General features: G+C 36.4%; 1 protein-coding gene across 1 annotated transcript in view; it reads right to left on the bottom strand.

The window, feature by feature from the left end:
• The window catches only part of HBS1L (HBS1 like translational GTPase), a 105974-nt gene that overhangs the window by 34612 nt on the left and 47232 nt on the right, over window positions 1–24130 (bottom strand). The window contains exons 3-5 of the mRNA XM_014308905.1: window positions 21698–21763; window positions 19774–19914; window positions 17430–17624 (exon numbers count right to left, since the gene is read on the bottom strand). Coding sequence (XP_014164380.1) covers window positions 17430–17624; window positions 19774–19914; window positions 21698–21763 — 402 coding nt within the window. The remainder of the gene's footprint in view (window positions 1–17429; window positions 17625–19773; window positions 19915–21697; window positions 21764–24130) is intronic.

Below are 24130 nucleotides of genomic sequence, written 5' to 3'. Positions count from 1 at the left end.
AGTTTAAGCTGTAAATATTTCTAGCATTTTTAAGTTCCAGAAAAATGCAAAAATTTTGTGTGGTGAGAACTTCTAGGCAGGACTAGCTGAAACCTTATTTTAAATTTAGGTTCTCTGAATTCTCAACCCTCTCACTCTGCTGGTGACATTACAATCACACCAGATCCTCTCATGACTTTGGGGCTGGGAATGCAGACAACATAAGGCAATGCCACAGCACAAGGCACATTTTTGGAGGGGAAGACTGGTGGCTTCAGAAGGCCAGAAGTCTAATCACATATGAAAAATTTTTCAGTTACTGAAAAAAGCAGTTCAGGGGCTTATGTAAGATGTGATTTTAAAGAAGCAAGTGTTCAACAGGTAGAGTGAGTATAAGTCTTTTAAAAGAAAAAAAAAAAACAAAACAAGGTCCAGGAGTACAGCAATTACTCATAATATTGTGTACACACAAACACCCATCCTCTACTGTAAATTGAAATACAAATGTATTTAATAAAAAGAACTAGGAGTTGTTCACAAGTACAAGGGAGAAACTCACTGACTGACATTGACTTCTGCATTTCTGCTTGCAAGGTTATGGCAATCAAACAGCAAATCCTCAGAGATGTCCCCTTTCAGTTTGTGGGTTTTTTCCCCTTAAAAAGACAAAAGCATAGACATATTCTACTTACATATTTTACAAAAACTCAGCCAAATACTCGCATTTTGAATGTTTTACCTATAATGAAGATAAAGGAAGAAACAGTATTTACTAGAATTTCATTGAAGATAAAGAGAGTAGGAGTGGAGGTATAGGATTGCCAGCAGAAATGGAACTGAACAGATGGAAGTACATTATATGGAGCAGTTTGTATTTCAAGGGGTTTTGCTTTGGTTTGATGAAACTGACTTCTTGATCGTCCTTGCCATGCCCACCACCTCCTACTCAACATAGATGGAGATATCTTCCCAAGCCAGTAGTTAAGGTACTTCTCAGGATGCGGCAAAACTAAATACAAAGTCTTTACTATACCTGACAGAAACTGTGGATGATATGGGTATCAGTAAATGTTCAGACTCTTGATGTTTTGGGGGGCTTTCTTCTTCTACTTAAGCAAGATACAACCTTCCCACTAAAACCATTTCACTATAACTACTAACCAGCTTTGGGTGTGAGCCTCAATTCAAAATCATCTTTGTGTTCAGTATTTGTTCATATACAAAACTCAAAGCAAACCTAAGTTGCATTTTTGCTACAAATACTTAAACGTCTCTTAAATTCCACAGTTCATAGCCATAGTGGAGATCCAAACTCAAGAAGAATTGCTCCAGGGCATTGTGCTGCTGCAGAAAGAAAACTGCTCCAGAGGAAAGAGAAACTAAGGAACAAAGATGAATAAAGTTCCAGAACTTTTTCTTCTGAAACATAAATAATATTCTAAACAGTCATAATATGAAAAATGTAGCAAAGAGTATTATAGTTATCTATACTGAAAACTACAATTACATACAAGAACACAAAAAAGAAATCATTACCACCAAAAAACCTCTCTCTAATACAGTGAAAACAAATATTTTATTTTAAATCCCAAAATAAAAATCATTAAAAGGTATTACTTTGACCAAGTAAATTAGACACAGTCATTTTCCAAACTGCCAAAAGACAATGTTAAGTGTTTGGATTCCTTGATCAGGAGCAATTTTAATAAATTGAGGAAACTGACAAGGAAAAAGCTGACAGTATTAACCAGAATGGAAGTAATGATGCTGGAAGGCAGGCTCCAGTGAAGATAAACCCCGTAAAACACAAGACTGACATTCTAACAAGCTCACCTTCAGAAACAGTTGTGTTCTATGCAAGGCTGCTAGCTCAGTGAACCCAAGCATAAGACATGAAATAGAAGCTGTTACACCTAATACTTGCTTTCAGGTATTTTAAAGGAATCTAGCAGAACAGGGCCTACCCATATGTCCCCAAGAAAATGTGAATTTTCATTTTCAATAAATGGAATTTTCATTTTTAATGGGAATTTACATAAGTTAAATATCTAACTACTGCAAATAGCTTACATTAATTAATAATACACATGAATGATGGAAAAGGTATCTCTGATTGGTGACAGGTGCCAATACACAACCCCCAGACCTAGGAGCGGACAGGTTCCTAATTACCAGAGATGTAATCAAATACAATAGAGTAGGAGAGATGGTATTTACAGTTTTACAAAACAGAAAAGCTCAAAGGTACTGCAACTTGAAAATCCTACCTCTTTTGCTATTGCAACTAATCTCTTATCTAAAATCTCTTATTCCAACTAATCTGCTAATATCCAAAACTTAGGCAGCTACTGAAAATGTATAACCTTATAAAAAGTTGAATAATAGATTAACAGAGTTTATTTTTAAAAATTGAATCTTTAATCTCAGTTAATCTCTCTAATCTTGAATCTCAGTTAAATGCATACATCTAAAAGCCACTTGAATAATCACTCTGAAGCTAAAAATGTAAAATGTTCAAATTTATACCATTCAGAAAGAGTAAATGTTAAGAAGCAACAAATCAGACACAAAAGGAATTAAAATACATTGATCTTCGCACATCCAAATTAGGTCAAGTTAAACATTACACACAATCTGTTCAAAGGAAACATTTTGAGTGAACATACACCCTTCGACAGTGCTTCTTGTACTAGGAGTAAATGTAAAATAATGAAGCAACAACAGTTAAGAGAACCAAGAAAAATAATTAACAAGGTGCTGTTTCTCCTTTGCATTTTTTCTCCAAATAAAACTAATATTGATCAACCTGCTCTTCCCCACCTTAACTGTTCCAAGATTTCCGATTAAGGGATGATGTGTCATGCTATTGGTTCACATTTGAATCTCTGAAAAAAAGTGGTGGGGGGGGGGGGGGGGGGAGGTTTAAAAAAAAAAGTAGGATCACAATTCTTCCCTAGAAATTTCAGAAAAGCAAAGTAAAGTTTGAAACTTTTTCTTATATCAGATTCAGCCCAAAAATAATTTTTAATATTAGATTTACAAATTATTTCTATGTAGATGGGACAGTTTAAGTACTCAAGAGGCATTCAATTTTAAAAACATAATACCATGAGAAAACACTTAAAATTTCCTCCTTCCAGGTTAATTTTATTTTCAGTGTTCTTACATCATGAAACCAAAGGTTGTAGGTGCATCATCAATATGTTACAATATGTTCAAAACCTACAATTCACTACTAGAGATTACATTTTCTATGTGCTATTACTTAGCAGAATGCTTTCCCTATTTTTTATTAGATACCACTTTAAACATCTTCCCCTTTCAATACTATTTGCCACTTATGGTGGAACATCAGAAGAGAAACAAAGGGAAATGAGGCTTCAAGTCCAGTCACACTCATATCTACTAGTTCTTGATAATTTGTCATAACATAATGGGGTATGTGAAGTTGTACTATTCCACATGTGACTGCTCACAACTAGAAGACACCTTGACTGCTCATAACGATGCTGGTGAACCAGTATTTTATTCTCTCTTACTACTGGCATTCAAAGCTCAGCTTTTCTGATATAACTGATATAACTAGCTACACCACCACTAGGATCTCTTGCTGGTAGACTTTGCAGATACTCCTGTGCTGTAAAGTACACTTTTTGCACATACCTCCTAAGAGTTTAGAAGTAACTCTAGCCTTCTGGAAAGAGAGCACAATCTCAGTTTTGTCCTCAGTGCTACACAGATGAAAGTTCAATTATCACACATACAAACCTACTCAACAGCAGCTATCTTTAACAAAAGACAAGTAATAACCAAATATGTCTACAGGAGAGGATGACCACATTCTCAAAGCCAGAGTTAGAAACTCTCAGATAAAGAAGTTTGATACTACTAAGTAGTATCAAATGGATACAGGGACTTCACTGTCACGTCATTTTCTCCTAGTTTGTTTTTGTGAAATTTTCTGTATGTCTTCACTGTAAGATCAACAGGCTTCATTCAACATCTACTTTTGCTGCTTCCTTTAATTCTAATGGAAAGCACCCTACTCATTTCCTAAATAAAGAGAATTAGTTTGCCATACTGTCATCTTGTCCTGTTCATAAATAGAGTACATTTGAGGAAGGGCAGAAATGAAAAGGAGGCAATGGCTAATAAAAACACAAAGAAGGAAAAAAAAAACAAACCCAAAAAAACCCACCCAGCAACTTCAGCATTCTTTCTTATTTAAATTTCCTACTGGTAACTCAAAGAATATTCGAATGCTAGGTGTGAAACTGTTAAAGATCTCTGGATTTACCTTGCAAAACAAATTTAAGCTGCATCAATGCAGCAGGCTGATCAAAGGTACTTAATTTATCTGCAGTCCAGAACCTGCACAGTATCAAAACCAACATATTAGCAGAAAATACATAAATGAAAAAAGTTCATATAACTATTACTACAAATTTAGAGACTAATCTTAAGCTATCTGAAAAGCCATGAAGTTTTCCTGGACCACAGCTGTGCAGTTTGTACAAATACCTAGTTACAACACATTATATGACAGAAAGACATATTTGCCTAAGGAACATATTATGTATGCTACCAGCAACATTGAACATTGCTACGGATTTAAAGAATCTACCATTAATTTGGTAATTTAGTTGACAGTAGGCCTTTGAGTGGCTAACTGATACAAAATTCTAGAATTAAGCTCTAGCTTATTTATCAGGGAAACCACTGCAAGGAAGAGCGCAGATACTGGCCAAACTGAAGTAAACAAGGTACAAAAAAGCTACTTGACATGCACAGCAGCACAGATTTGAGAAACACGAAATAGAACTTTAAAAGCCCTACCTGTTCTGTATTAAAATTTAGGAAAAAATCATAAAAATTGCACCATATTTCAGCGTAAGAGATGTTTTCTCTTTTTAACTGCAGCATGTTTTACATTATCTGCATTACTTATCTATACTTGCAATACTTATATAAATTATTACTCTGAAAATTTATTAATTCCACATTTTCCTATGAACTCATATGGTGTCAGCCAAACTTACCTGATTTCCAGCACTATCAAAGATGAACTTGTTTAATCAAGACAAGAAAAAATTAAAACCTAATATTACTATAATCTCAAAAAGAGACATGCATATTTAGAAAATAACCTATATATTGATGTAATGTGAAGCATAACACTGGAAGCTCTATTCTCCATTGCCAAAATAGTTCAGAGACACAAGCTGATTCATAAAAAGCTGCATATCTGAGTTTAGAAGCAAAATTGAATATAGTAAAGTACAGCCTATAGTTTTAGACAAGCTTTGGAAGATTTATCAGATGTAGAACAACACCAGAAAAATTTCATTTGCCAGCCTGAAGCAGCCCATTTCACTCTGTCATGACTTAAGAAGGGAACTCACATGGACTCAAGTTCATCGCTTCATGTTTTTCTGTACACTTCACATTTACAGTAGCACCTGTAAGCACACAGATAGCATCTAAAATCTTGCAATAGTTTGTTTGCATACATGTTAACATAAAAATAGCACCAAAAGCATAACAAAGCACATTTCTGCCTTGAAAAGTGTTTCTTTAAGACCTTTGGGTAGCACTTTTTTCCTTTTTTTTTCAACTCAACCACAGTTACATTATCTTGCCTAGTGGACAAGCAAAGTTAGTCGTTTTCCTGTTTATGTGGGTCAGCAATAGGGAAGAGGAAAACATTAAAAATAGGAAAATGTGATTCTAAAACCACAAGAAGTTGCAGCAGGGACTCCAACAAGGAGTACCCAAAATAACTTCAACTCATATTTTGGAATTAATCAGATACAAAATTTCCACTTAGGGTGAGCTTCTATAGGCAGTAAAAAACATAGAAAAAGAACTGAAGCAACAACCAGTCAAAGTTCTTGCACGTCTTTGACAATATGGCATTACAACTTCTGCAGACACAAGTATTTTCCACAATAAAGTCAGCTAGTTTTCCAAGATTTTGGCATTTTAAGCATTAGTTTCTGACAGTGGACTCATGAGTTTTAATTTTAATGGCCATTTCAACCACCACAAGTATAACAGAAGGGAGGAAACTGGCACTTCACATATTTTAAGTGTCCTCGCTGAAGACTGAAAGGCTGTGAACATAGAAGCTGAGGTGACGAAAAATGGGTGATATCTTGTCACTGAAGAAGAAAACAGTTCAGGTGTAAATAGAGGCACACAAGTGGTGGCATTTCTGTTCTGTCTGATATGTATGTGCCATAATACACTATACTATGGAACTAATGTGCTTTGTAACAATTCCGAATCATCCACAAAACTGAAGAAACACATCCACAAGACTGTACAGAGATGAAGTTTGCATTGTTGACATACATTTTCTAAGGAAGGAACAGTATTTGTAGTGAAAGACCCTTAGCATGAACAGACATTGTGAAGTAATTTTGTGTTTAAAGCCTGCATTTTTACACCATACTGGCTTTTACTTTTTTTAACTTATTTTCTGAATTTCTCCAGGTTTCCTGTTAGCACTCAAGCTCTTTTTTACCAGTAGGTAATGTATTTTAGTCTGCTTCTTTTGCTACCACTACTTTGGATTGGATATGCCACTTCTAATGTTTAGATGTCTTACTAGTTTCTAGAGCTGACATGCGCTAGCTTTCAACTGCGAAACACTCCCATGTCAGCATTCCCAATGGCATTCCCTCACTTTGAGTACTCCTCTGGTACAACTTGAAGTACAACTTCAGGTAGGATTTACAATCTTTAAATTGATACATGATAGCACTACAGCAGCAGTGAAACAGGATTTTTAAAAAAATCTGACTCCAATCATACATTCCCAACAATCCAGCAATCCCATCTGAGAATTTAGTAAATTCTTCACTTTACCTTCTAAAGACACTGAGAAAACCAAGTTTTCTTGGTTGCTAGTTGATCTTTACCGTGACCTAAATGGACTGAGATAGGACACAGTCAGAACAAGTGGAGCTACGGTTTCCCCAGGATCTCTGGTTCTTCTGGAATCCTAAAGTTCTAAAAAGGACACAATCATTTTTAGTTTCATCCGAGTTCTCTTAGCTTCCAAGCAAAACACCCAATTTTCATACATGGTACAGTCAACTATGGACATGACTTTGTGTTGGTTTACCCTTCATCCTAACAAAAGTAAACCAAACTAGTGTTACAGGACCATGAAGGAAAACTCAGAAAAAGCCTGGAGTGTCACTTTTTCCAGTGTAGGTGTACAGTATGTATGAGGAGAATCTCAAAAATGCATTTCAAAGGATTTTAAAAAGCTTCTCATTGCTGGTGACACATTTTTCCCTGAAATAAGCCACTTCCTTTCTAAAACCCACACAGTACCTCTGTGTCAAGATTCAGTAACTTCGCAAAGTCTGTGTATATATTTTTCTTACCCAAAACACGGAAGTCTTAAATTCTCATTTACTTTCCATGATTTAAGATACATCATGTCAGATTTCAAACATTTCCATTGAGAAAAGAACACATTTTCTTTGTCACAGACAGAATGCATAACATATCTGAGTATAATGAAGTACAACAGGTCCTCATCTCTACAGCAGGCATTTGAGAATTGTAACATTACAGAAAAGTTACCACATCCAACTGAAGATGGGAATAAAAATGTCTTCTTAGCTACCAATGTATAAACCATGGATTTTCAAATCAGCAAAATCAAAGCATCAGAGCCTAACGTGATAAATGGCAGTAAAACATGAGGAAATCTAAAGCTCATGAAAATATATTGTACATCACCGTTAAACTTCTGAAAGTTGCTCTTCTTTGGAATTCTCCCTATATATAAAATCCAAAAGTATCAGTTTGTCTGGTTTTCCTTGGGTTGTTTTGGTCATTGAAGGCTCCCAACTTCATCTGTCCATTAACCACAACCAGAAGTGATAAATGTTATCTGCTAAAGCACAATAATTGCATTCTGACACTTTGCACTAAGAAGTAACCACAATGACCATCACAACATAAAAAAAACAGAAAACAAAAAAGTATTTGTCCATGGAAAGAGAAACACATATCATTCTGAACCAAAACCAAAGCTTGCTGCATTCAACTGAGTAAAAAGAAAGAGCTAATTATATCAAGTCACATTGTGGCAATGTTTGTGTGATTTTTTCATTTTTAACTGCTACTGATGTAAAGCAAAAATAAAGGAAGATACTTATACAGGAGAGGAAAAAAAATTCAGAAAATTAAAAGAAACATTAACAAAATGCAAGGTAAGCACCTGCCAATTTTATTTGTTCTTTTCTTGAAACTGCCCACACTGTATTATCAGTTATGTCAAAATCCAAATAAATGCAGAATTAATAAAAGCATAAACCAAAGATACATGTCAGTGAAGAAATATCTGTTTCTCTATCAATATCTGTTAACTGCTTCTCTGTAAGAAAGTAGTAAAGCCCAATATCTACAAACCTAGACTTGAGACGTGCTCTATTCCTAGATTATCTGGCATGTCATGAGTAAGGCTTTTCAGCTTCCTGTGCCTTACTTTCAACTTTGACTCTCTACTGTGAAGTTTATTTCTTATTAAATATTTATAAAAAACAGACCTGTTTTTTGTGCTATTCTTGAGAAATTACCATAAAACAAAATAGCCAGTGCCACCACAAAGACAGCTCAACTCTAGATTTCTTGCTGCCCCAACAACAACCAAACCAAACCAGACTCAGTTCGCAGAGCTTTTTATTTCCTGCAAGGACTGCACATTTACAGACACCTGACCTCTTTCTTGCTCAAGCATCACTAAAATCAAAAATCTTCATGTCATAAAGTGGTTAACAATTCCGTTAATGGTGCCTAAAATGGAATAGAACCTTGCTCAATCACCAGTATCTGTTTGTTCTGTAACACTAATACAAGCAAAAAGAAATGAAAATGTAGTTTAGCTAGAAAAAAAAACATGCAGAAATTAAACGAAAATGTAGATGTTTTTCACTGAGGGTACCATTTTCACAAAAATACTTTTCAGAAATTTGAATTTTAAGAAAGATTTCTCAGAGACCCATAAATACCAGCTACATTTCCTGAAACAAAAATATTTGCTTGCCTTGACTATAGTGAGAACAATTTACTACAAGTCTGTATTTCAAATTGCAATCTCTGAATATCACTAACACCAGAACAAATGACACCTGAGAAATGCTACACATGTCAAGAACATATGCCACCAGTCAAAAAAGGGAAATCTGTATATTTTTCATGTTATGGATAAAAAGACTCAAATTATCAAAATAATATCCATCTTCATCAGCTATTACATCCACACATTGACAAAAATCACAAAATGACAGCATATTCTGAGTTGGAAGGGAAGCACAAGGACCAAGTCCAGCTCCTGCCCCTGCAGAGCACCAACCCCAAGAGTCACACCATGCGCCCAAGAGTCGCGTCCAAACACCTCCAGAATTCTGTCAGGCTTGTGCTGCAACCACTGCCCTGGAGAGCCTGTTCCAGTGCCCAACCACCCTCTGGGTGAAAAACCTTTTCCTTATATCCAACTTAAACCTCCCTTAATACACCTTCAGGCCATTTGCTCAGGTCCTGTCACTGGTCATCACAGAGATCAGTGTCTGCCCCTCCTCTTCCCTTCATGAGGAAGCTGGAGACTGGGATGAGGTCTTCCCCTAATTTTCTCCAGGCTGAACAGACCAAGTGACCTCAGCTGCTCCTCATACAGCTTCCCCTCCTGGCCCTCCACCATCCTCATGGCCTCCTTTGCATGCTCTCTAGTGGTATAATGTTGTTATATTATGGCACCCAGAACTGCCCCCAGCACTGGAGGTGAGGCTGCCCCACCTCAGAGCAGAGCAGGACAATCTGCTCCCTTGCCTGGCTGGCCATGCTGTGCCTGATGCCCCTCAGGACAGGGTTGGCTCCCCTGGCTGCCCAGGCACTGCTGACTCCTGTTCAACTTGCCACTGACCAGGACCCCCAGGTCCCTTTACAAGGCACTGCTCTCCAGCCTCTCATTGCCCAGTCTGTATGTACTACCCCAGGTGTAGAATCTGACACTTGCCCTTGCGGACCTTCCACTTGGTTGCTGACTGCCCAACTCTCCAATTTATTGAGGTCTCTCTACAGGGCCTCTCTACAGGGCCTCCCTGCCCTCAAGGAAGCCCGGAGCTCCTCCCAGTTTTCCATCATATGTGAACTTGCTCATTATCCCTTCCAGTCCTGTGTCCAGGTCCTTTACAAAGATGTTGAAGAGCACAGGGCCAAGGATGGAGCCTCACTAGGGATGTCTGATGTCACCTCACTCACTATAAACCTTTGTGCCTGATCCATGAGCCAGCTGCTCACCCATCTCACGATGTGTTTATCCAGCTGCATGGTGGACATTTTCTCCAGAAGGATCCTATGAGAGAGTGTATCTAAAGCTTTACTGAAATCCAAAAAGATTACATCAACCCTTGGCCAACTAGGCAGGTTACCTTATAATAAAACAAAATCAGACAGGACTTTCATGAAGCCATACTGGCTGTGCCGCTGACTGCATTGTTTTTCAGATGTTTTTCAATACCTCCCAAAAAAATCTTTACCATAACTTTATCAGACACTGAAGAGAGATTGATGGGCCTGTAGTTTCTGGGGTCTTCCTTAATGCCCATCCTGAAAATCAGGACAAAGCTCACCAGCTTCCAGTCAGCTGGGACCTCACTGATAATGAGTAAATACTTTATGAGCAACTCTTCTCTAAAATCTCCATAATCTCATTATAAAAAGAGTAAAATAATTTTCATTATGTTTTCATAAGTCTAATTCTTCAAAAATGGTGCAAAGATTCTCTTTCAAATATCACTTTAATCGCTACAGACTACAACCATTTTACAGGTTATAGTCATCTTCTGGTCTTATTAGTACCAGAAACTTAGGGCAATGGGTTATTTTCTAAAGGAATCCTACCAACACTAAGCATACTAATTAATTATTTGAGCAACAAACTACTGACATACTTCAGAAGTCATGGACAATTATTTCCAATGGGCCATTTTTAAGCATGCAATGTAACGAATCCACAAACCAGATAAAGAACCCTTCCATGATGACACTAGAAGCTGATGAGCAGCTTCATAAGATGGTTCATCTTAAGAATTACCTAAAATCACAAACTGCAATTAGCTTTTACTTTTTGGTAATATGGCGTACTTGAACAGACCACACAAAGGAGCAACTGCTGCATAATACAGCAATACTAAAACAGATACCCATTCTCATTGAACTGCATTGAAATAGCAATTTGGGAAGACAAGAGTGTGATTAAATAAATAAAAAATCACCATTGGCTTTTTGTTTCCTCACATTGTTCTCCAGTGCAGATAGGTGACTTGGACTAATGTCTTTTCTATCATCTAATTAGAAGTCTGGATGCAGTAAATTGAACATAAAATCTAAGTTCATCAGCTGTCTACATTTCAACAAAATGAAATTTTAAAAAAGTAAGATAACCATAAAAATTCAATTCATCCCTTTTCAGCACTTTAGGAAGTTTACTACATGAATTACAATAGGATGAAATATTTGCTCGAAATACTGATCCATAATCAAACCTAATACAAAAACATTTTTAAAATGCGAGAAGTTGGGTACTTTAGATTTGAAAAATATGTGACTGAGTGCCTGTACAACCCTAGCTCATATATGAACTACTGCCCTTGTATAATGGCCCTGTAATAAAGTACATATGCTTCATAAAAACACAAGCCATATCCAATATTCATACAAATCTTGTCCAGACAGTCATTTTTGCAGTACTAGTTTGCCTAAGTGCAGATTTTCAGAAACTGCTGATTACAGAAAAATGTTTTTGAATGGCACAGTAAGGAAACAGGGCAAAACACAAGACTGCAAAGACTACGCCCCTGCACCAATTAGTGTCTTAGAAATAACATTTTGAAATACTATTGTTCAACAGTTCTAGAAATTCAAGCAGTTTGCTGCACGTGAAACTTAAGATCTTGAGAACTGTCCAAATAGATTTTGCCTTAGTTTCTCCAAAGGAATCTTCTGTGCAAAGAATGCCCATGCAAACCTGGACAAGAACTGGAGTCTGTTTCCACAACAGACATAAACATTACAGAACATTCAACTCTATTTCTATCAGGTAAGTTAACAAGAAATGGTAATTAACTCAGTCCTTTAATAATATGCATTTTATTTACATACATAAAGCAACATCCAGAAGTCAATTTTGTATTAAAAATAGTCAGCAGCCATTTAAAGTTATGCACAAAATAGATTTGATGTACTAAATGCCTTAGGAGTACACAGCAGTAGTACATCTATGCGGTTTAGTATTATCTTTTTCTGTTTATATGCAAACACAGACAAGTATTTTGCAATGTTAATATGTGAATTCCAAAACAATTAACACAATTAACCCATATTAGCCAAAGATAGACAGTAACTGCAAAATGAGGCGGGGGGAATTATATACATAAATTAAGAAAATAAGCTCACCATGTCAAGCACAAAACAGCAGATTTAGTTTACTAGAATTCTAACATTCATTAGGCACAAACCCTTCAGTACAAAGGCCAAACAGTGGTTACACAAAAATGCCCCATACCATATCATGCAGTATTCCAACACAATTAAACTTGTCCTTGATACCATATACCTCATTCTCAGTAAATAAGGGAATAATTAAGGAAATTATTAAAATACCTGTTTAATTTAAAAAGCAAATATAGTGACACAATACTTTTTGTTTAGAAAAACAAAACTATAAAATTGTTTAGGCATGAAAATAAATCTCTGCTGAAAATGAACTGGAATTCAGGTTAATCCACCACTTAGTTACCTTCTCCAATGTTTAGCCTGCAGGTCCGTATTAATTCAAGGCTCACGTCAGGATTCAGGATTGCAAACTGAGGAAAAATCCCTCCCCTGCTGTTTACACACTGAACAGCATATACTGCTTCTTCATGACCACTAACACCAGAGTCAAATGCCAATGAAAAAGTAATTATATATGAAAATCTAGCTGCCTAACAAGATCCAAAGTTGTTTACTAAGGTAACAATCCCACAGTAAGATCCATGATAAACATACAATGATGATGTTCTTTTGCCCCCTACCACTTGTTCCAATGGTATCCACAGAACCTATATTTAGTTTTATGTCCAGTTCATGTTCTAAAATTAAAACAAATGCTAAGGAGTTTTATGCAAATAAGGGCAGCCAGGGGAATGAGAAAACAGACCAGAACCAAAGAGAAGTTAGAGAAAATAAAAAAATATTTAGAAGGGAAAGCAAAGCTGTTCAATTTTAAAGGATCCACATGTATTAGAAATCTCTACTGACATTAATGAAATCTTCTGCAGTATTTGAACAGAGGAAAGCAAAATCACCTACAAATATAACAGGCATGACGATGCCAAGCTTTGCACTCATATTTTATGTTGAAAAATTAGAATTTCTCTACTAGAAAAATACACACAATTTTGGGAAAAGTGAGCTGTAATTACAAACTCTGCTAACAGGACCCTTTGGTCAGTAGGAAAAACAGACTTGGATTCTTAAGCAGGGGGAAGTTAAAGTTTGGATTAACTGCAGAGAAAGAGATCACTGAAAAGCACTTCATATTTTTGACACAGTAGAATTTGCTATTATGACTAACCAATAAAACAATCAGGAGTACAGTCAGTATCCACCAGATTCTATAGAAAGTCTTCTCAGGAAATCAATTGTGCTCCTGCTAATGAACTTATCAGATCATAGCATATACACTGGATTGTATTATTTAATCTTTTAAAGGAATTTCAAATAGGTTAGGATAGATTAACACATCAATTGCAACATAAACACTGCAGCACTGTCATTATATAAAACTTTATTAATTAGGGTAAGAAACATTAATTTCATTCACAAGGTCAAAGATCACACTGCTCTTAGTCCTAAGTGACAGATGAATCAACTAGACAAACAAGCAAAATATACAGACCATTAAATTTGTACCTGAGAGAACTGGAACATGTTTTATTTTATTTAGAAACAAAATCATAGTGCAATCTGAAGTGAGGAATAAACCTAAAGGTTTTGTCTTTTTTTTTTTTACCTAACATGCTCAAAAAAATTGGGTTAAAACTAGATGAAAGTCGTATCTACTGTTTCATTCTAGCTGCCAAGTTTAGCATAAGTTTATGAACACACATTTTTCGAGTTGCAGCAGTATCACTTACTGAACTTATTGCTGTTCTGAATCTAAAATACTGTCAATGACACTGGAAATATATTAGAGGTCACAGTGTGTACCAAAAGGAAAGTTAAAACATACATGTAGCTACTAATTTGAATAACAGGGCACCATAGTAAGCCCAGAATGTTCTGATCTGGATAAAGATTCAAAGTAACAGCAATGTGTACTAAGAGCAGAAGAGAATGCATTTCCATTTCTGAAGGAAGTTTTCATCAAAAAAGAGGCAGACACAAACAGCACTTAGGCTTTGCCTTATTTTTTTTTCCATTGAGCAAAGACTCTCATGCTACAGTTGAAAGTACAGAAACTTCAGCATTTCTCTGAAAGGCCTGAGAATAAACAATAGAATCCTAGGGAAACTTCTTATGAAATACATGCAGCATGTACATACCTATAAAACTGCTGGTTTAAAATGCTGGATTATCACATTTTAATAGCTAACTGGAGTCACGGGGCACAACAACAATTTAATTGCTTGCTCCCCTACAAATTTGGTCCTATCAAAAACTACACATGTACTACCACAACCAGAACTGTCAAAACCTGAGGTCCTTGAGGCTTTTAAAAACTAAAGGCATTTCCGTTGTAATAGTGTAATCAGTATAAAGATAAAATAATGACATTGACTGGAAACATCCATTACAAGACTGGCAATTTAATAACATACCTTTATCAGAAAATCTAACCTTAAGAACATTTAATAAAACAGTTGTAATATAAACTGAGGTTCCTGCTCCCCAAACTATACACCATATAGCAAAAGAAAATTACTTTACAAAATAATAATTCACCTTTCTTCCCAATGAACTGTATCTTCAACACCTAAAGTGGTATTTCAAGAAGACTAATGGTGTTTACAGAATTCTGTACATGCATCTGTATAGTCGAGTTCAAGACTTTCCAAAAGTTAAAAATGTTAAACTGTCAGTGAAAATTATGCAAAAATTAGGATATTCAGTGCAGGACTTTAAAAGTTCACATACAAATTTCTACCTATCAGCAAGAATTGTAATATGTCAATTAAAAAAATAATAAAAAAATCAACTCTGGATCATAAATAGGTCCTATATTGATTCTTTAAATACAACTCAATATCAACACTGATGCCTTTTATTTTTCTCTCATTACTGTCTTGTAAAAGCTTTTCTTTGGTTAGCTTTCACAATATCATCAGGAGATGCTGTTTTGAAGTCAAATGGTGTTATGGCTATTGTAGGACCAGTTTCCTTGGGTTTTACATCTTGTACTTGTCTACTGTATAGGAAAGTTTTGTGCATCCCAACTGTGTGCCGCTTATACCCTTTGGGAGGATAATGGAGGCACAAGGTTAAAGCAAAAGCTGAAGGTCTTGCACGTAGCGCCTTTATCCATGAAAGGGACAAATCCTGCCTCTTAAGACCACCATGCCCTTTCTTGGGTTTTCTATTTGCTTTGGCAAAACCAGAACATTTTCCTTGTTTTTCTTTTACAAGTTTCGTTTCAGGACTTAAGATATTTGACTGTCCTACCACACTTTTCTCTGTAGATACACCTGCATTTTTTACAAGGACACTTAAATCAATGTTGGCTCCTTGGGAGGGCCTCGATTCAATTACATTGTGCGTGGGCAAATCCGTCCTTTGCTGAGTTTTATCTATTTCAATAGTCTCTGCTATTAAATCCGAGAGTGATAAATTCTCAACTTCCTTTACTGGACAAACTTCAGAAAGGGCTAGAGAAGACAAAGATCCTGTTAGCTCTGGCATCCCACCTGAAATTTGGGGTTGACTTACTAGTTGTGATAATGATGAGGTTCCCAATTTCCTATCAGAGAGACTTGCTGTTGACTGGGTGTAAAGATCAGCCAATGAATAACAGTGGCTAGCACTGCTTTCTTGGTGCTCCTGAAGCAAGTCAGCCAATGATGTACTTCCAGATCTTAACACTGGCAAAGCAGCCATGTCTGAAGAGAGGCTTTCTTGCTTTCTACTTTGTGCAAGTGAAGAAAAATTTTCAAGAAGTTCATTTTTTTTATTTATAGTATGACTGACTTCATTATCAAGAGCCAAGTTTCCTAAAGCACTTCCTAAACATGGAGGACTATAAAAACTTGCATTACTATTACAATCAGAAGTTTTTGAGGAAAAAAGAGGAATGCTGTGTTCAGGACTCAAAGAATCACAAATCACATTCTGCATCAGCAAGGATTTCAAGTCCTGTGTTTCCTTGCATTTCAATGGGTTATTTCCTATCCTAGAGTAAACATCGTGACTGTCAGGAACCAAACTTACTGCATTAGCACTTTCTGGTAGTTGCTTCTCTGCTTGTTTATTCACAGGTGTATAAAATGATCCTTTACACAAATCATCACTGAACGCAGATGATAGAACACGTGAAGAGGATTTCAATCCTTTCCTTTCACATGAAGGTATATTGGATTTTTCAAAATTTGTAGTTAAAGAATAAAGAGCTGAATCACTTTTGGCTGTCAAGTTTCCAAACCCAGGTCTGTTGGTGTTGTCAGCAAAACTGTCTATTGCACAAGCTAAACTGTCTGTATCAACACACATTTCTGGACAACAATGTAAGTCTCCTTACCTTACAAGAGCCAATAATTTTCAGATGGAAGTCCAGCCACAATGAAATATCCCATTTTTTAAAAGTTGACAGCAGCAACAAAAAAAAAAATCAAGAAACATGAAAAGGCATTTAATTACTAAGTGTCATCCAAAGGTAACGAACGTTCTATATGTAAATCACAGGTATCTACTGAAACACATAAAGAACTTTAAGAATCAGCAGAGAATGCCAGTAAAGACTACAAATATTTAAGTACAAATCAGAATAAAAAAAGCTACTGCATAGACACTACCCAAAAAGAGAGATACTAGGGATGGGAGATGTCAGTTTACCAAATAAATAACAGAAGGACTAAAAATTTAAAGATGCTTTCCAAATTTAAGGACATGCATTAATTCAGTTAAGTCATGTATTATAAATGAGAAATCTATCATGAACTGCAGATGGTCCCAGCTTGAATTTAAACTGACACTGAGGTGTTATTTTGACTTCTAGCTCAAGACAAGCTCTTTCCTTGAAACGTTTTAGAATACACATATAGTAAGTCAGTCTTCTTTCATTTTCCAAGAAATGACTATTGCAATGATAAGTGTCTTCACAGTTTGTAAAGCCAAAATTAAACTGTACATAGAAATGAATCACCTTGAATGTAAGCAATTAAATACAAGTATACCTTTTGTAGTCTTTGCTAAAATCACAGCATCCTTATTCTTGGTCTTCACATTTTGCTTACTGCCTTGTGAAAGCACAAGATCCAAAGCCTTTTGTACATCAAATTTAGCATCCAGTACTGCTTGCACCATTGTTTGTTCTGGTATGGACTCTGCCAAAACTTCTCTCATTTGATCAAGGCATGAATTAAGATGGGCTGAAAGAAACACATTACTGTTATAAGCTACCCAAAAATATGTCTTCAATGACCTGACCATTAGCACCACACCTCTGCTTAGCAAACAGAAGAGAAAAATATTACAACAAGGGTTAAAACCGTTAGAAATTAATTTCAATCTCATTTACTGCCCTGATAGACTTCGTTCCCACACCCTGCAGAATATTTGACCTACTTCAGGTATTGTAATAAATAATATATTACTGACTATTTATTAATCTAGGAAGACTCAGTACTGAAATATGTTGATGTTGTAAAATAACTATCTTCACTGCAGGGAAGAAATACAAATAATCACCTTAAAATTATCCAAAGCAACAGAGTAAGTCAACATAGAATCCCACTGAACAGCACATTTTAAGTGTTTACAGATGCTACAATTAACACCCAAAGTAAAACAGCATTTTCAGGGTCCTCAGGCCTTAACAACTGAAAACCTGGATCTACACAACAGGTTTCAAACTTCCTGTAATTTTTACCTTTTCTGACACCGCAGTATATTTTTTGGCTGATAAAATCAATTTTCCTTGGAGTATATTCCTGCAACTACTATAAGCCTTTACTAAGATTCTTGCTGCACAACAAGAGACTGAAAATTCACCAGGTTGCCACTCACTGGAAGCCATACAAACACTAAAGAGCAGAAGAAAATCTTCCTGAAATCCTGGTTTCTGCCAGTTCAGATTTTAGAAAACAGGAACTGAAGAACAGGAAGACAGCTACATATTTTTATTTGAACTCTTCCTGGAAGATGTTTAAAGAAGTTTGGGAATTCAACACTACAGAATTCCTACCTCAATGAGGTTACTTATATTATCACCCTTTACCTGTAATTCAAATAGCAAGTGAATCTTCCCCAGACATTTGCCCTGCAAAACAAATGTGGGTAGAGCCCTGCACAATGTGCTGGTTGCCATTTTACTGTCTAATACCCAACAAGAACAACCTTGTGAAACTCTTTGCAGCCCCCCTGGCTACATCAATAATTTTGTATTAATGGTCAACACTACATACTGTATGAAACATAATAGGTCTTGTGAGACCACTGCTATTTTCACAGTAGAAGTGGATATTTCAAGGATTCTTCTCCCTCTTTTTTTAGTCCAAAATGTTACTTCCCCTCCTGCCTCTATACCAGGTCTTAACTGGTTGAGTCTGTCAAAAGCATTCTGCAAAGCCAGAGGACTGCATTGTCTAGATCACATGTACCATTATACTGTCTCATCCTTTCAAATTGCCCTCCATGGCTTTATTTCATGCTGTAAAAACATGTATATTATTCCCCAACATATCATATTTAACCATATCTCTAAGCATTAGCTTAACTTATACCAATTTACTTGACATGGAATCCAGATTCTTTCTAATTCACTGTTCTGAATTTTCTGCAACTTTAAGTACCAAATTTCAACACACTTTAGTCTGATCTTTTCAACATTTAAAAAATAACCCTGATTATTTCCAAAACATTAAAAACTGTTAAACCATTAATACTTATGAAAGAGACTTGTGAATCTTTTTTACAAAGCAAGTAATTAGGCAATTAGGCAGCAAGTTTAAGAAACAAAAGCAAGTATTTTCCCCCAACCACTCAGTTCAGAACTCAGCTTGTAACATGGAACTCATGGCTGCAAGACTGAATGGAAACAAAAGTCTTACAAACTCAAAAGGTAAGGGTAAGAAAAGATTGTACAGAATATTGGCTACTCTTTCAAGGAAATGAAAGACTTTGAAAACCCCTTAAATACTGCTAATTGCTATAATTTGGAATGCAAAGCAAAAAGAAATCATTCTAATACTAATACTCGGTTTATAATATTCAAAAGTCAAGACTTGAGCTGTCAGTACAGCTGTTCTAATGTCTCCACTTCACATAAAATCTCATTATTTCTAGTAAGAAACTAAGAACACATTTCAGGGTATACAACCAAGTTACACGTAGTACACAAAAGGTAGTTATGAACTTGAAGAATGACCACTGAAGGTAGCTCCCTGAAGGCATTGTGTTATAACAAGATTCCAAAATTGTGAGCAATGTCAGTCAAGTAAGAAACATTAATTTAAGACTATTCTAGTAAATCTTTAATTCATGTAAGAGATTATTCTGATAGTTGTTTTCTATAATTACCTCTGTCAACTTCAGTCAACTGATGAGTGGGTGTAAAACAGTCAGCAGCAGCAGCATCAGTACCTTCATAGCCATATTCTTCTTCTAATGGCTCAGCAGACGTGGTTGGCTTGTCTCGTCTGGAGTAAATAAACTGAGCTGCTGCATTAGGTAAAAAACAAAGTATTAAAAAGAAGTCAATATTTTTCCTCCTTTAAAAGCAAAACATAACTAAAGGTAAAATAAGTTAGGATGTTGGACTGTTGCAGTGGTTTCAAGGGGGTGGTGAGACACTACTGTGTAATAACTACTAACTGAGGACTGCACAGAGCATACAACAGCTCATGCTAGAATATAAACAGGTTGCCATCACAGTGAAACTGCAGGATGGGCAATATCCTTGTATGAATGGAATGCAGTATTTCTGCAAAGTTCAGCATTACAAAAAAGATTATACTCCAGGTTTGAGAAACAGTACTTTCTATACAAATCTATGGCCTAATGTCTTCAAAACCTTACACCATTTTTGAATTTGAATTTTCAACCACTTTCAGTTTGAATTTTAAAAAGTTGAAGCCATGAAATGAGCATGGCTATTAAAGTATGTGACTATAATATGTGACTGTTAAATTACTGATAAGAATTTAATGGAGTTGAACACATCCTTTCTTTCTTGGAATTTCATTAGAAATACAGCCTATGAGTAAAAACACCTATTCACACAAAACTTTAAAAAAGTGCTGGTTTCACTCTGATTTAGCAACATTAAGCCATATACAGCTAAAACTCCTTGCTGAACAAGAGCCCTAGTCATTATCCTCTCTCAGAAAAGTGCAAAGCATAATGTAAACAAATTGCTTTAAGCCATGTAATATTCTCCCCAGCTCTGAAATCCATATGGAAAGCAGGTGTACATCCAGAAGTAGCAACTCCTAGCAGCTGCCTCCCAGACGCATACACACCACTTCATATTCAATTGCCATAAGTGAAGCAACTATTAAGACTGTTATACAATCTACATCAGATTATTTTATAATTGAAGCTTCCACACAAAGAGTTTTTAGGAAAATTACTGTGCACAATCAGGAAATGATTCTGCCATTTATCATTCTATACTTGAGCAAAGGTACACATTGCACATCTTCATCACTGAAATCAACAGCATGGGAGAGGACCAGAGTTTTAAAGACTTTATTATCTCAAGTTCCTGTGGCCAGAGGTCACACACTACGTCACAGTCACAGTGGATTAGATCCAAACCAGTTACCTGCAGCTTCATGTCAACCCCAGCTGTACTATTTCCAAGGTCTATTCAGCTCTAGAAACACTGCCACCAAATCTGGGGAAACCCTAAACTGATAATCTTGCCAGAGGCTTGACTGGAGAACACAACTTGATGGTTCTATAGCCAGGCTGAATTCAGCTGGGCTGAGCCACTCTAATTACGCCTTACCTGAGCACACAGCCATTGCTGTTTTTAAAGCTACTTTGCAACACTGCAAATGCTGGAAGGCTGATTAGCTGCACATGATCTTGCATGAGAGGAACAGCACTGCAACCCACAAGGAGATTCCCTGTCCCACACGTACTCAAAGGTGTATAGAAGACATCAACTACCAGGTGCACAATAACAACTGTTAAGCCCAGGCAGATCCTACTAACTAGAGGAAAAGACACCAAATGTTTCAAGAATATCAACACACTCCCACAGAGTAGATTTTCACATTAACAAGTACATTCCAACCATCTAGGATTCAAGATGTGGCCAGTTGTCTAATGAGACTTTCAAATGTCCAATGCCTAACACTGCATAACTGACTGCAGCAGGATTATGGCCACTAGGCACTTTTCAAAAGTGTCACTAGCTTTTAAAACTTGTTTTCATTCAGAAATAAATATCAGAACAGGCATCAATGAACAATACTTGATAATTATTTGAACTAACCTGTTGAAGGAGAAATGCAATAATCATCTTCTACTGATTGGCCATACACATCATCATCTTCAAAGTCTATGAAGCAAAAACAGCAAGATTAATCTGTACAATTTCTAAATAATATTCTAATTCAAAGCATACATTTTGCACAAGGTTTTATGAAATAATGCATTTCCTGTATTCCAGTGAGGTTCTGTTTATTTAACGAGGTGAAAAATAACCTTCCAAGTGCCAATAACATAATTTTCTTACAATAATACAATTTTACATTCAATAGTCTTTTCATTAGGCTGAAAATTTCCAAGAGCTTCCATACTTCACACCTCCTCCTTCAGCAGCTCCTTGGCCCTCACAGACTAAATCTAACTTTCTACATTCCACAAATCTTTACCCATGGCATTTCTCTTGATATTTTTGCTTGACCTCTCAGTCTTCACCCCAGACAGGCAGTTCAATTACAATTTCTACTCCAACGACTCAGGATCAGCATTTCTACTCCACTCCTATGCATTTGTCACCTTTCTACTCTATTTTATGCTCATACCCATCCACCTTTCAAATGAAGTTCAGCGAGGCAAAAAAATAATTTCACAATTCCCTCTGAATATGCAAAACTGTTTCAGGTAAAAAGCAAGCATATTAAACAGTTACTTAAAGATAAAATATTCTTTCCTCAGGAAAAAAAAAGGCACCAAGAAATACAAAGTTATTCACTTTTCTCTCCTAAAACAAATCCTGGTATTATGCCAATTTAAAAAAAATAGTGTAATTTTCACTAAGTAATAATGAAATAAATGAAAAAAGTAACAAACAATTATTAAAGACACTACTGCATTTGGCAGTTTCACAAGTAACATCTATTCTTTATTGCTGTAAAAGACAGACCGCAGCATGCACTGACCATAAAAATTAGTATTTAAAAATTACATAAATTACAAAGAACAGAGTAGAAGCTACTCGGTAGAAGCATTCCAGCTATACTGTCAAGATATTTGCAGACGGAATATCACATTTGGTTGTGATCACTATATCTCAGAAAGGAGAGGGGAAAAAATGGAACATGGTCAAATAAAGACCCGAAGATCTAAGGCCTCAGAAGTCTTTCTATGAAAGGAAACCAAAAAATACTAAGCTAAATATTTAGCTTAGAAATACAACTCATACTTAGGCATTACAGAACCACATACAGCATAAAAAAAAACATACTGCATTTAATAGAGAACAAGACACAAAGTCTATTTCATTTGGGCCATAAAGAGTCTGTGTGACTACAGAAGAAACTTGTGGTACAAGGGTAAAGACCTGACACGTAACCTCACAATCATGTTTCCAATACCAAAAGGAACTTAATAGCTACAGCAAATTACTGAGTATTTCAGTAAACTCATAACAAGAGTCTGATGAGTGTATCAACACTGAAATTAACTATGGATTGCACACTCAACTTCTCAAAAGCCAGCGACTCAGCTGAAATCAACATTTTAATCAATCTGTGATGAAAAATGGTCTCTAGAGGATGAAAAAATCAAGCAGTAAAATTCCCAGTGTATTGCAGGATTTTGCCTATATTAGGCAAATTTACACTAGCAGAAACTTCAAGGTGGGAACTCCCAGCCAGCACAGGTCACATGAAATTACAACTTCCAAGAAATTCCAATATCAGAGTGCAAAACCCAATGTGTATTACTATAATACAAAAAACCGTGTAGTCTGTTCACTCAACAGAAGACCAGAGGCAGGCTGAAGCATTTCTTGCATTTTTTTAATAATCCGACAAAGCAAAGCAACAAAATTGCTGCTCTCTCACAAAAGGGCTCTTTAAATATTGGTACAAATGAAGTGCGTCCATTTCTCCAAAACCCAAGCCAACAAAAATAAAGACTTTCAGGGAAAAAAAATTACTCTGATTTACAATTTGTGTAAGTTAATGGAGCCAGGGCACAAAGAAAGCAGCAGTACTGCAGGTACAAGCCAAGTTGTTATGGAAGAATTCCTTCATTCACTCAAGAAGCATAAGTAAAATGAGACAAGTGCCTGAAAAAGAGATTAATCCCTAAATGCACAACACCATCGTTAAGAATTAAATTTCTTCCTCAAGTAACAGCTGTTAACTCTCATTTATTAACATCAGCAGCACTTTGCTAGAGTTTGGCCGTGAATAGAATTTTTTAAGTTTTTCAAGACTAAAGATGGATGGATTCAACCATACTGAGGCTTTTTTCAAGTCAGTGCCGCGGAGTCAATTAGGCAGCTCAATGCAATGCAGCTGTGGCTTGGACCCCGTACCAGGGCCACGTTCTCTGCCTGTGGAAGCTCCCGGGAGCCCCCGGCAGCAGGAGGAGGTCCTGGACGGCAGAGCGGCCGCGTGCGCCCGACCCTCCCCGCCTCCGTTTCGGGCGGGAAACGGGCCGGGAACGGGGCGGGGAGAGGCCTCGCCCGGCG

This window comes from Geospiza fortis, unplaced genomic scaffold (genome assembly GCF_000277835.1).
Source record: "Geospiza fortis unplaced genomic scaffold, GeoFor_1.0 scaffold217, whole genome shotgun sequence".
Classification (NCBI taxonomy): domain Eukaryota; kingdom Metazoa; phylum Chordata; class Aves; order Passeriformes; family Thraupidae; genus Geospiza; species Geospiza fortis.
This window is presented reverse-complemented; position numbering and strand designations above follow the sequence as displayed.